Source organism: Drosophila miranda, chromosome 2, assembly GCF_003369915.1.
Source record: "Drosophila miranda strain MSH22 chromosome 2, D.miranda_PacBio2.1, whole genome shotgun sequence".
In the NCBI taxonomy this organism is placed as follows: Eukaryota; Metazoa; Arthropoda; class Insecta; order Diptera; family Drosophilidae; genus Drosophila; species Drosophila miranda.
Genome location: NC_046675.1, coordinates 11,856,635 through 11,869,765, shown reverse-complemented (window position 1 = coordinate 11,869,765; position 13,131 = coordinate 11,856,635). Strand labels below are relative to the sequence as shown.

The 13,131-nt window shown below is 49.5% G+C and overlaps 4 protein-coding genes across 8 annotated transcripts; 3 read left to right on the top strand and 1 right to left on the bottom strand.

The window, feature by feature from the left end:
* Window positions 1-31: 31 nt before the first annotated feature.
* LOC108155474 (RPII140-upstream gene protein) lies at window positions 32-1,168 on the top strand. The gene is made up of 4 exons (XM_017286297.2): window positions 32-304; window positions 369-534; window positions 596-684; window positions 745-1,168. The coding sequence occupies exons 1-4, from the start codon at window positions 132-134 to the stop codon at window positions 1,100-1,102; spliced, it is 786 nt and encodes a 261-aa protein (XP_017141786.1). The 5' UTR covers window positions 32-131; the 3' UTR covers window positions 1,103-1,168.
* LOC108155473 (twinfilin) lies at window positions 1,120-2,729 on the bottom strand. Its single transcript, XM_017286296.2, has 4 exons — window positions 2,618-2,729; window positions 2,480-2,557; window positions 1,618-2,393; window positions 1,120-1,563 (listed from the first exon to the last, which is right to left on the bottom strand). The coding sequence occupies exons 1-4, from the start codon at window positions 2,640-2,642 to the stop codon at window positions 1,411-1,413; spliced, it is 1,032 nt and encodes a 343-aa protein (XP_017141785.1). The 5' UTR covers window positions 2,643-2,729; the 3' UTR covers window positions 1,120-1,410.
* Window positions 2,730-2,792: 63 nt separating this feature from the next.
* LOC108155471 (abl interactor 2) lies at window positions 2,793-5,810 on the top strand. Of its 4 annotated transcripts, none has more exons than XM_017286293.2 (7): window positions 2,793-2,920; window positions 3,098-3,464; window positions 3,519-4,144; window positions 4,207-4,294; window positions 4,376-4,387; window positions 4,459-4,646; window positions 4,707-5,810. In XM_017286293.2, exons 2-7 carry the CDS (start codon window positions 3,109-3,111, stop codon window positions 4,868-4,870), a joined length of 1,434 nt encoding a protein of 477 aa, XP_017141782.1. In that variant the 5' UTR covers window positions 2,793-2,920; window positions 3,098-3,108; the 3' UTR covers window positions 4,871-5,810. The 4 variants fall into 4 exon arrangements, with proteins under 4 accessions (XP_017141782.1, XP_017141781.1, XP_017141784.1 ...); XM_017286292.2 differs by having other exon boundaries at window positions 4,204-4,294; XM_017286295.2 differs by lacking the exon at window positions 4,376-4,387.
* A 123-nt stretch (window positions 5,811-5,933) lies between these two features.
* Window positions 5,934-13,111, top strand: LOC108155470 (kinesin-like protein KIF19). Of its 2 annotated transcripts, XM_033389991.1 has the most exons (6): window positions 5,934-6,837; window positions 10,351-10,537; window positions 10,607-12,053; window positions 12,108-12,256; window positions 12,312-12,655; window positions 12,719-13,111. In XM_033389991.1, the coding sequence occupies exons 2-6, from the start codon at window positions 10,427-10,429 to the stop codon at window positions 12,924-12,926; spliced, it is 2,259 nt and encodes a 752-aa protein (XP_033245882.1). In that variant the 5' UTR covers window positions 5,934-6,837; window positions 10,351-10,426; the 3' UTR covers window positions 12,927-13,111. The 2 variants fall into 2 exon arrangements, with proteins under 2 accessions (XP_033245882.1, XP_017141780.1); XM_017286291.2 differs by having other exon boundaries at window positions 5,934-10,537.
* Window positions 13,112-13,131: the final 20 nt, after the last annotated feature.

The window sequence follows — 13,131 nt, the reverse complement described above, 5'->3', positions numbered from 1 at the left end:
ATCGCTGCTTAATCGATGTTTTGCTCTCAAGACATCGACAACAGCGATGTCTGCAGCACTGAAACAACAGCCGGTCAACAGCTGGTCTTTCGCATGTTTTTCTTGTTATTCAACGGCGATAATATTTTCGAATGAGTTTTTTAAGAAAAGGAGGCCGGTTTCTGATTGCCGGCATTCTGCCGGCCATACAGGACTCCCCCGACGACATCGTCGACAAGGAGAACAAAACATACAAAGCCTATTTGGCCAGTAAACCGCCAAATGAAACTGGACTCGAGCGCCTGAAGCATATGTTTACGATTGAGTGAGTAAAATGTGGATAATAAGAACTTTTCCAGGACTAATGATAATTATCCATGGTTAAACAGTGAATTTGGCAGCATATCCTCCGAGCTAAACTCCATTTACCAGGCTGGGTTCCTGGGCTTCCTCATTGGAGCGATCTACGGCGGCGTTACACAATCGCGGGTGGGATACATGAATTTTATGGAGAACAATCAGGCCACAGCCTTTAAATCCCACTTTGATGCCAAGGTGAGTGTCTGGCCTACACTTTTGAGCGCTCTAATCGTATAGCTTTGAGTTTTGATTACAGAAAAAACTGCAGGATCAGTTCACAGTGAATTTTGCCAAAGGCGGCTTCAAATGGGGCTGGCGTGTGGGTCTTTTCACGACCTCCTACTTGTGAGTGCTTCAAGCATGAACTTAAAATAGATCCCAACTGACTATTTGTCTCTCTTTTAGTGGCATCATCACCTGCATCTCAGTTTATCGCGACAAATCCTCCATTTACGAGTACCTTGCCGCTGGCTCATTAACTGGTGCCACCTACAAAATGAATCTGGGTCTTCGGGGCATGGCTGCTGGCGGCATTATCAGTGGTTTCCTTGGTGGCATTGCTGGCGTGACTTCCCTGCTGCTGATGAAGGCCTCGGGCACATCCATGGAGGAGGTGCGGTACTGGCAGTACAAGTGGCGAGTGAATCGCGACGACAACATTCAGGCGGCATTCAAGAAGTTGTCAGAGGACGAACACCCCGAGCTGTTCAAGGCCCACGACAATCGTGTGCCCGAAGAGGTATCCCTGGACTCCGTTAAGTAAAAAGTGTACAAAATGTAGACTTAGATCAGAGTTTAATTTAAATAAATTGCATATATGTCCATTTAAGTTAGACAGAAATACATTTAAGGAAGCCCACAATGGCTGCTGCTATGCGTTGTTTCAGTTGATGCCTAGTGCAACTAAGGATTTGGATACGATTCAGGACAGTAAAGACTTGGATACGGAAGACAACATAAAGAAGAGAAGACATGTAGACATGTAATATGAAATAAATTAAATGCTTTGCTAGGAAACTGAAAGTAGAAGGTGCAGCAGAGCATTGACTCGGTGGGGATTGCGATTCAGACTTAGTCTTCATTGGAGGGACGCGTGAGGCGCTTGGCGCCCCGATTCGGTGGGCCCTTGGGCTTGGCAAATGCCGGACGATGCAATATCTTCTTTGGATGCAGCTCGTCCAGCAGGTAGGCTTCAGTCAGCTCGTTACCGTTGTCGATTTCCAGCTGAAGGAGCATAAAATTAGCCGAGGAATCGGAATGGCAGACCTTTCCACCTACCTTCTTAACCACATCGACTCCCAGGGCCGCCAGCTGCTCGAGGAACGGCGCCTTGCAGCTGGAGTACATCATGCGCTCGCGCACTGAGCACGTGTATCCGGGCATGGAGTAGACAAACACATACGACTCCTGGTAGTCCCCCTCGTGAGTGTGCCGGAACAGGAACAGATGGTAGCGGGCATGATCCTCGGGCACCTGCTTGGGCAGAGCGGAGAGCTCTACCTGGGCCGCATGGGAGACATGGATGCGCTCCTCCTCCAGATCGATGCGAAACTGCAAGTAGTCGTAGTTGCCACGCACCAGATCCTGCACAGCGGCCACCGTGGCATCCGTCAGGGGGCAGGAGATACCTCCAAGCGTCTGGTGCCGTGTGTTCGTGCTGATTTCGGTGTGCACCTCTGTCTTGCGCAGCTCCTTGAGCTCTTCTTCGCGCATGGTCAGCGGTGCGGGAGCAGCAAAGTCCCGCTTGTGCTTGCGGTAGCCCTCCAGCGTGGTCTCCTCCAAAGTGGTGGCGCGCAGCTCCTCTGTGATGTACGAGGAGCCGAACTCCGTCTTGAGCGTGGCCTTGGTGGAGGCATACACCATCTTCTGCCGGATGCTGGCCGTGTCCGGGATCCAGCTGATCAGCAGCCAGCTGTGGCCCAGCGGTATCTTTGCGTCTAGCCGGTACAATATGTAGCAGGGCACATTCTCCTCCAGCAGCGGCCCCAATAGCTTATCGTAGTCGCGCTCCCAATCCTTCTTCGCATCAGCTGTGGCGCTGCAGCTGAGCTGCTCTGTGGGGGCGGAAGAGAGGCCGGAAGCCGTGTGCTTATCACTGGATACACAGTATACATGGTGTGTATAAGTAGATTCCACTCACCATTCTCTATGGATACTTTTACCACCCGCAACTTCCCGTTTTTGGCCTTTCCAAGCACCTTTGCCAGTTGCTCGTTAGCTGCGGAAGCACAAAGGAATGTTAGCCTTGCTTTTAATATGCTTCTAGATAAGAACTAACCTCGAATACCCGTTTGATGAGACATTTTAAAAAATAAATCCAATTGTATCGAAAGAAATTATTACTCACAGCCGCCTAGTGTGACCAAAGGATTGGTATGAAAATACTGTACGGGCATATTCATAACATACGCAACGATAGTGCAAGGGCACCATCGATAGCAACTCGATAGTGTAATCGATGTTTCTCCAGCTAAATCACGCTGCGCTTGGTAAAATGTAAAGAAAAACTGCATTTAATTGCATTTAACGCGACCAAATCGACACAAAAAAGCATTTATAGTGCAATCGCATAGTAAATAAAGTGAGTAGCAATTAGGTTCGGCGTTTATCCACGGTCTGGTGGGCAATCAGAGAGCAGCTCTGTCGCTGGTGAAGCATTCGCAGTCGCTGCCGACGTCAGCAGAGGCCAGTCACCGCCCTAAATGTTTACATGCCGTGAAAAACGAAGTAAAGCTGATAGTTTTTCCTCTTTGGACAGCATCCACACCCATGTTAACCGAAGCCCCCATGGCCAGTGACAACATAATGGACGAACTAGCATCTTTGATACGCACCGAGATCCCCGACGGCCGCCAGAGCCTGCGAGACAGCTACACCAATCTCGAGCGGGTGGCCGACTACTGCGAGGACACCTACTACCGGGCGGACAACAAGAAGGGGGCTCTGGAGGCCACCAAGAACTACACCACCCAATCGCTGGCCAGCGTCGCCTACCAGATCAACACCCTGGCCTACAGCTACATGCAGCTCCTCGAGCTGCAGGCACAGCAGCTCAGCGAGATGGAGTCGCAGATGAATCACATCGCCCAGACGGTGCATATTCACAAGGAGAAGGTGGCCAGGAGGTAAGCGCGGTGTCTCCCCTGTGTCCTGTTCGATATTCAAACCCTTCTTTCCAGGGAAATTGGCGTCTTGACCGCCAACAAAGTGAGTTCGCGGCAATTCAAGATTGTGGCTCCGATCAATCCGGAGAAGCCCATCAAGTATGTGCGCAAACCGATCGACTACTCGATTCTGGACGAGATAGGGCATGGCATCAACTCTGCCCAGCACCAGGTGCGTCAGAAGCACCGCGGCTCCAGCCACGGGTCTGTGCAATCCCTTATACCGCCTTCGGTGGGTCCGCCGCCCACCACCAAGCCCCCGACACCGCCGCAAATGTCGCGTGCGGGCAATACGGGCACCCTGGGCAAGTCGGTGAGCAATACCGGGACGCTGGGCAAGAGCTCACGGGAGTACCGCACTCCGCCGGTGGTCAATCCGCCGCAAGTGCCCTCGCACTACGCTCCCAACTATCCGATCGGGCATCCGAAGCGCATGTCTACGGCCTCGTCCAGCACCACGATGACCACCACCACCATGGGCGGAGGGGCAGCGGGCAATGAGCGTGCCGCGGGATACAGTGCGCTGCCCATGCCCCCAAGCCAGCAGATAGCCACGCATGTGAATCTACCCTCGGCGGGCATGATGCAATCGCTGCCACCGCCGCCGCCTACCACCTACGACGACAGGAGCAGTATGCCACGTGAGTTAGCTTGAAGTGATGCCCCCAGCGAAGGCTAATAATCGCTTCTTGATACTTAGCAGCTCCTCCTTCGCCGCTGACGGTGTCGCAGCACGAGATGACCGAGCAGAGCCACATCGGAATGCATACGCTGGGTCGCAATATCAACAGGTAAGTCGCATCCCGCAACCGCATCCCCTGCATCTGCCTGTATATGTAACTCATTTCATTGTTCTCTATGCAACATCCAAGGAATCCGAATCGGTAAATTGCATGTTACTTCTCTATGTTCCACATATATCCGCAGCACTTGATTAACCCTTGACTTTACACAGGAATCATTTCAGCTTGAATTTCGCACGTCCGGGCTCGCAGTCACCGCCTTTGCCGCCACCGCCGCCGCCAGAGGATGAGCACCAGGACTTTGGCAGGCCACGCACCTCGACGGGCCCCCAACTGGCGCCCATTGTGCCGGAGGATCAAAATTTGCCTGGCTGGGTGCCCAAGAACTTTATAGAAAAGGGTGAGGCTTTCCCTGTGTGTGGGTCACCGTAGAACAGAATATTTATTGAATAACTTTCAGTGGTGGCCATCTATGACTACTATGCGGACAAGGATGATGAGCTCAGCTTCCAGGAGAGCTCGGTGCTGTATGTGCTCAAGAAGAACGACGATGGCTGGTGGGAGGGCGTCATGGATGGCGTGACCGGCCTCTTTCCGGGCAACTATGTGGAGCCCTGCGTCTAATTAGAGCTGCTGCCGCTGCTTCGTATTCTAAAAACATGCCAACCATTACAATAATCTGCATTATCTGGTCTTTTCCCGTCTTCAGCCGTTCCCAAAAGAACACACGAGACTACTAAAATCTTTTTGCGATTTCTTTTGGAAGCTAAAGACCGGCACAGACCCGTTTGACAATGACGATAACGATTTTGAGCATATTTTGATAAGGACAATTATACAATTACACCCACACACACAAACACTAGGCACAAGGCGAGAACAAGTATTCCATTGTCAGACTCTTCAGAAATCAGCCTCAAGCTGCATTTAGTCTAATACCAAGCACAGGATCCATTGTCCACATTCCGAATTGCCGAAGGGGAGATCGAAGAGGGATTCGGAGTACATTTGGAACGCATTTAGCAGAGCCCTGAGAGCGCGTTTGCTGCCAACTCAAACTATTTACACTTTAGTAGCAGAAAATATTGCAAAAAGCAAGTTAATAATTAATAACGAAAGACATTCGAATCCTATATCTAGACGAATTCGTGTCCTGTCCACCCCCCGCCCGCATCCGTGGAAAGCCAAACCAAATATTTGCCCACAGTTTTGTCAAGCGATTTTTCTTTGTTTGTTTGCCTTCCGCTTGGATCATTACCCCCCTGAATCCCCCCATACATCCAGCAATAATGCCGTAGGTTAAACAAATTTCAGTTAGCATTTAATTTGTTAGATATTTCGTATTCGTTTGCGTTTGCAATTTCTTTTGCCTTTGTCTGCACTTTTACGAACCGCAACGTGAATATTGTTTGCAATTATATATTTAGTCGAAATGGAAATGGAATTGCCCGAAAACGGAATCAAATCAAATCTATACACAATATGCAACACGCTCTACCATGTACTCGTACTCGTAATTCGTATTCGTATGAATAATAGCTAATAAAAATTTCAATTACTAGACCGCGCCAGTCCTTGTACTCTTGACCGTGTAGTTTTTCTTGACCTTCACGTGTGTGTGCCCATAAAGGAAAATTTCTTAATTGGAGGGAGGCCCTGCCAAAAAGTGAAATGCAAATGCAAGTCCTTTGACATGCATCCCTCCATCCATCCATCCATCCATCCTCCACTCACTCCCCCAACTGGATGGATGGATGGGTGTACTATAGGTATGCCAACACTCTTTTATTTAGGCCGCTCGACCGAATCAGTCAATCAATCAATCATAATCATTCCCCCATCGACATCGACATGCTGCTCCATAAACATTTCAATGTCTTGTCCTGTTTTCCCAGAGAAAACTTTAAGTTCGCATCAAGGAAATGAAATAAACTCGGAAAAAAGCACTCATTTATTATTTGAGGGAATAGTAGAAGTTGACGTGGCGGAAATGCCTCACCATTTCGACGTGCCGTCCGACAGACGATTGTGTCAGAGTGATTTGCATAAAATGTGCTAAGCCTCGCGAGAATGCCTTACTTATTTGTCGACAATTATTAAAGTGGACCCCAACAGACCCCAAGAAATAGTTCTTCGGATCCGACACTTGACCAGCGCACGATGCGAGGGCCAACTGCTGCTCAAACTCCACCTGAAATGTATGCAAAATGGCGCATTAGCATTTCAACAATTCACAAACGAAAAACAACCGAAAGGAACCCAACCCCCCACAAAGAACAACAAAAATTGATTGTACCGTGCCGTCTCTCCCACCCCACCCAACCCAACGCTTGGGCTCGGGCCAGGATACGTCCTGCTATGCCTATAATTTCGTTATTTCTGACCAGTTGAGTGTTGTCCGTCGTCGCGGAAGGTTCAAGCCGGTTGTAACTCGGAAGTTTTTTGTTTTAGTCCGACCCCCAACCGATTCGTCCGTTCACCGGTTCAGTTTTTTCTTCCGTTTTAAAACTTTTTGACGGTAAAGTTTCTTCGGTTTTCGGGTGCAGTGACACAGCAAAGAACACAGCGGATATAACGAAACAAAACTATTTGTAAGTGCGCCATTTTGCAGAGGTGCTTCAGAAGTTGTTATCAAATGTTTTCTTTATATAATCGATCTTTGAGTTCTGCAATACGAGAGCATGTTTCAGGAATGGGGGAAGGGGGCTCTGCAGGAACCGCATTTAATTGACCTACTTGGGGGTTGCCTTATCCTCGAATCGGGTTTGCTTTCAGCTCAACTGTAAAATATTACATTATTTCATGTCAGAGATTGGGGCCAGCACCCCCTCCCCAGTCTCGTAGCCAGCCACTGGCCATTTTGTTGTGTGCCGAATGTGTGAGATATGCGAATACTTTTCGGCCTGACTGTGTGTACAAACAATGCGGATAAGTTGGCCCACTTATTGGCCAAGTTCTTGAGACCTTATCACGCACAGCATTTCCCTACACACCACACGTTTTCATGTTTTACCCCAAAACCTAATGAAGGTTAAAGCTTTCGCACTTGCATGACGTCATTTAAGCTGGAAATGCAACAGCCAGGGGGCTGGTCACTTTACCTGATGAGGTGCCTAAAAATAGCCATGGTCGGAGGTACCCAGAGAAATGGCTTTCGGGTAATTAAGTCAATCCTGGCCATCAATCACAAGCCTGCTACGTATACGCAACGTTCCCCCGAGGGTAATTACAGTCTAAGCCTTTGGGCAACTTTGGTTAAACCGTGATTGGTCTTGGTTCTTATACGAGGTAGAGGCAGAGGAGCACTCGGGGAGAGAGTAGCACTTTTTCGAAGCCTAAAATAACGGCTCCAGCGATTTGTCAACGTTTGTTGTTCTGTCTACAGTCTTTGTTTGGCTTGGAATCATTTCTGTTGTAAATCCATGAAGACACTGAAACTCATTTGACAAGGTTCTTACAGGTATTTTACTTTCCCGTATCAATATAGATGGATTCCATTGATTTGTTATTCTGATGCCTATCTGAAGCTTGGAAACATATTTCTTGGATCAGTTATTGAATAGTTACATTCGATTTATCTGATTAGACTTGGTTCTTATAGGTCCTTCACTTATATATGCATAGGTACATATGTAAGTACAGAAATAATCAACAGTTTTTATAAATTGGTTGCGGCAATCTATGGTTTCTATTGTAAAAAGCCTCCATTTTATAGCCGTATTTTTCTTAGAAACCTCTCTTTCAGAGAAAGAAACCTTTCTTTAATCGAACTAATGAATTACTTTCATTGTACTAGTTTTCTATAAGTTTATAAGTATAAGTTGTATAAGGATTATCTCTGTTCTGTATTTAGCATAGTTGGGGTCCAGTATTAGATTAAAAAGAATTGATGATTTTATTTAATGGGTTATTATAGGTACTGATCTTTGCTGAGACAATATTTCAATTAATTTTCAACGTTTCAGTACCTCTTTTTCCAATAGGATCTCTATCTAAAGCCCGTATTTACCTTGAAAACCTTTGTCTGTCTGTCAGTCAGTCTAGGGTCCCTTATTTTCCAAAAGGCTCTTCATTGTTTGGCTCATTAGGAGGCCTGTCAAAATCATTAACCATAAAGAGTCTTTGCCAACTGTTATTACTTATCTACGATTGATGCGTTGGAACTGTGCCTCACCACAAAAAGTCGGGAATTCCCCCCTGCGGTAGGACTCTGAACCCATTTGAACAGTGGTTTCCCCTCATAAAAGGCACTCAAATCCCCACTCCTCCTCTGCTCCAATTCCCACTCCCGATGTCCACTAATGAGCTCCACTATGGATGAAAAAAAAAGAAAACTAAAACGGGGGCAGAATGTGGTATACAAATATTACCACCTCATTGTCGGGGATCGGGGGTTCAGTAGCCCACAGAGAGAGGCAAATCAAAACGCGCCATACCAAAACATTAAAAACATTAGCCTCAAACGAAGACAAAGCAAACCACGCAGCCCCCTATCCAACCAGCCAACCACTCAACCTCCAATCGCATTCCAAGCGATTTGCCTCCACATAGAAGACCGCCAGGAGTCCACCTGTCCACCGGCTGTCGTGTCTGCTGGCAATTTACACAAATTCAATAAACGACAAAAGCCTGTCATGTATGTACGTGGAATATGAAACGAGAACTGGGAAAGGTGTTGAGGTCTCTCCACTCGCGGTTTGCTTTGGACTCTTTTCGGGGGTTGGGAAGGATTTTGTGTGGGATTGGGTTGGCGCTCATTAAAGTATTTGAATCGATTTTACGTAGTATTATCAAATTAGTTGTGGCGGAGTCCCTCATCGTTTGACGTTCTCTATTGGTCGGAGCACTCCCTGAAGAGTGTCCCCCACTCGAGCCCCAGCCATGACCATGTCCCTTTGTTGACACTCGAGGCCTGTAATTTGTGTACATATTTGAGGAGAAAGTGACGCGCCGCGGATGCTTTCTGGGCTATTACTGCCAACCACCGGACATGGCATTAAAGTTAATAATGTATTTCACTTGACACCACACAACTTCGATGGTCACACACGTTTTATAATTAAGCAGCTTTCAATTAAATTAAATAGTTATGGGATAGGATGGGCTGAAGCGACAGTTGGTTGAGGGTCAGAGGTTAGCACGTAGCCTGAATTGATAGGTAAATGGGTTTTGCAACAGCCAATCTAGTGGATAAAGTGATGGAAGAACTGTAGTCGGAAAGTAGATTCTAGATCACAAGGGATTCCATCTTTCATTGAGTACAGTCGCCACAAGAAGACTCCGGATGGTTCCAGAACTATGCGAATATGTGGGTATTCAAAAAGATTCGGATGGTCCAGAATCATTGAGTACATAATCAATGATGAACATGAATCGGATAATTTTGAGTGTCACAAGTTGTTCGCGATATTTTGGGAAGAGGAAAATCTAACAGGACCATAAAAGAAGATTAATCTTTCAGGGCGATTAAAACAAACCAATATTTTAGAACCTAATAGTCCCCTAACACTTTTAAGTTCATTGAAACCTCTTTGGTCCTTTCATGTCCCTGAGTACAATACCTTGATAGCTCGTTGCCTTGAAACAAACATGATATATTTGGGTGCGAAAAGCCCTAAACTATATTCGGAAACTCATGGTGGGGTTTCAGAACAACCTTCCAGAAGCTATTACTCCCCTAAAGTCTTCAAGGTGTTTATAGACCCTTGGGATAGGTTCATGGAACTTTCCCCAGTTTATTGAGTACCAGTACACAGTAAAGTATCCACTCGATGACCTGACATCGAACTCTTGTTCCCGCTCCCGGGAAAAACCTTCAATGATTTGCATGCCAAGACACGCAGAGACTTTGGGGGTGTTCAAGTTCACGGCTTGATTTATGGCTCACGCCAACTGCTCCAGAGGTAAGCAGGACCCTTAAGGACTCGTGGGTGACCCAGCCCTTTGCTTCAAACTCATTCGGGACAGGACCTTGGCGCGCAAATTTACAAATCCATTAGGACAGCGCGCCAGCGAGGGAGTTGCCGGGCTGATGACATTTGTACGATTGTTGACAACAAATTGACACAATTTGTAATGGTTTTGTTGGTTCCCATCCCCGGCAGCCGGCAGGTCATCAGCCAGGCCAGGCGGCACGTGTCCATCAAAGGACATTCGACCACTGACCACCATCAATTGGACATGGCAGCCAGTGCGGGAGCTGGCAGTTGGTCGGGCAGTAGTGGAGGAAGCAATTCCTCCCAAGGACGAGCCATTGCAACGGCGCAAACCGCGCAGGATGAGCGTCTAGTGGTAAGTCGCAGGAGGAGGAGATGTCTACATCGCCTCACAAGCAATCCCTAATCCGGAATCTGTTTTTAGGTGGCAGTTCGAGTACGTCCCAGTTTGGAGGCCGCTGAGCGCTGCATCGACGTGATCTCCGGTGGATCGCTGTTGTACGATGATGGCAGCAAGAATCGTCCGCGGCAATACTCCTACGACCATGTGTTCCGGGAGAACGATACACAGGAGCAGGTGTACAAGACGACCACGGCGCCGCTGGTGCGAGATGTGCTCAGCGGCTTCAATGCGGCCGTGTTCGCCTACGGAGCCACCGGATCCGGCAAGACGCACACCATGCTCGGCCCTGTGCCGCGCAAGAAGCCAGCGACGAGTGACCGTGCCCCGCCCACTGCTGCCTCCGGGTGCGAGGCGGATGTGAGCAGCCAGGACATCGGGCTGATGGTGCGCGCTATCGAGGACATCTTTGCGCACATCGAGTCCGTGGAGGAGGAGGGGGCTTGCAAGGTCTCCATCTCGTATCTAGAGATCTACAACGAGCTCATCCGCGATCTGCTCAATCCGGGAGGACCGCTGGAGCTGCGCGAAGATAATCGCGGACAGCGGATCACGGTGGCCGGTCTATCGGAGATCACCACGTCCAGTCGCAAGGAGGTGGTGGGCCTTCTGATGAAGGGTAACAAGGCCCGGACCATGGAGCCAACGGCCGCCAACCAGACTTCCTCCCGCAGCCACGCCCTGCTCAGTATCACGGTTCAGACGCGCACTCCGCTGGGCACCAAGCAGGGGCGTCTCTTCCTCACCGATCTGGCTGGCTCAGAGCGGGCCAAGAAGACCAAGAACCGGGGCAAGCGACTCCAGGAGGGGGCCCACATCAACCGCAGCCTCCTGGCGCTGGGGAACTGCATCAACGCCCTGTCCGGCGGGGCCCGCTACGTCAACTATCGCGACTCCAAGCTGACACGCCTGCTCAAGGAGGCCCTGAGCGGCCGCTGCAAGACAGTCATGATCGCCCACGTGGCGCCCGAGAGCAAGCACCGCGACGAGACGAAGAACACCCTCGTGTATGCGGATCGCGCCAACAGCATTACCACCAAACTGCAGAACTCTGTGTACATTGACGAGTTCAAGGACTTCCCCACCAAGCACTACCAGAGCCTGGTCTCAGAGCTCCGCGACGAAGTCTCCCGCCTGCGCACCAAAATGCTCACCGATAGGCCACGCAGCGGAAAAGCAGCGGCTGCAATGGCAACAACAACGGCAACGGCGATGGCGACGACAGCCAGCATCCAGCAACCGCCAGTCGAGGTCGAGGTCGAGGAGCCGGACGATCAAAGGAAGACGGAGCTGCGGTACTTGCGGGAGCAGATTGTGCTTACCTTTAAGCAGCAAATGAAGCTACGCCGCAAGCTCCTAGAGGCCGAGAGTCACCTCCTGGGCCTAGAGCTGGATGCCGAACGCCAGCACATGATCATCTCCCACTGGCAGGGACGCATTGGCAAGCTCTACGATGCAATGGGCGAGGATGGTAAGCATTCTTGGATACTGCTTAGCTTAGAGAGGATTGATTTTTCCTGTACAGATGTCGAATCCGAGGGTTCGGTGGCCCTGAAGAATGCCTGGGGCGAGCTGGCGGCAATTGAGAAGGAGAACAGACGCTACAAGGAGATACGAGAGCGCACCGAGCAGGAACTGGAGCAGTGTCGCCAAAAGGGCGTCAAGCTGGAGGACGTAAGCTCACCCAGAATCAGTTATCCCGCAGACTTTAACTGTCTTTAAATTTCAGGAGCTGCCGGAACGCATCAGCAGCGACGAGGAGCGGGAGCTGCTGGCCCTGCTCTGTCGCGTCCACGAGCTGGAGGCGGACAAAGTGTCCCTGCAGGCGGAGAGACTGGCCCGCCAGGCGGAGCTGCGACGACGTGACCTTCAGTTGCTCCGGGCCGAGAGGCAGCGGCGCCTGTGCGAGGACATCATCAGTTCACAGAGGCGGCTCATCGAGGAGGGAAACGTGGATCTGCCGGACGAGCTGCGAGAGCTCTACGGCCTCTATCAGCAGGAAATCCATGCGGGCGTCGTCACGCCTAGCACCAGCAGCTACGAGAAGAAGCTGCCGCCCATCTACACAGCGGGGTAACAGGCCAATCCTATCTGTAATTAAATGTATGTAGAATGATCCCTTTGTATTTCACACAGATCCGATTCTCCAGGCTCCAGCTCTAGCTCGGAGTGGTCTCCTGCCTCTCCTTTGCCGCCCATTGAGATTCAAGCTGATCCTGTCGATCGCGTTATGGGCCCACCTGTTAATCCACGTCTGCCGCGACTCGCCACTGGAACTGCAGGCGGCCCTCGACGTTCATCTCTGAGAATGGCCAGGAATACACATACGCGGCCGCATCCGTAGGAATGATGCCAGCCACTGGAACTGGAGGTGCTCAGGTATAGTTGTTACTAAGGGTTAGGATTACACGCGGGTCTCCTTGAAGACGATTTGCTTAAAAGCTCTACCTACTTATTGTATTATATATTACCATCTTATAAAAGTATCTTTGATTATATGAATAAACGAATGGATAGCTTAAAGGATTAGCAAAGAAATAATAAGCAAA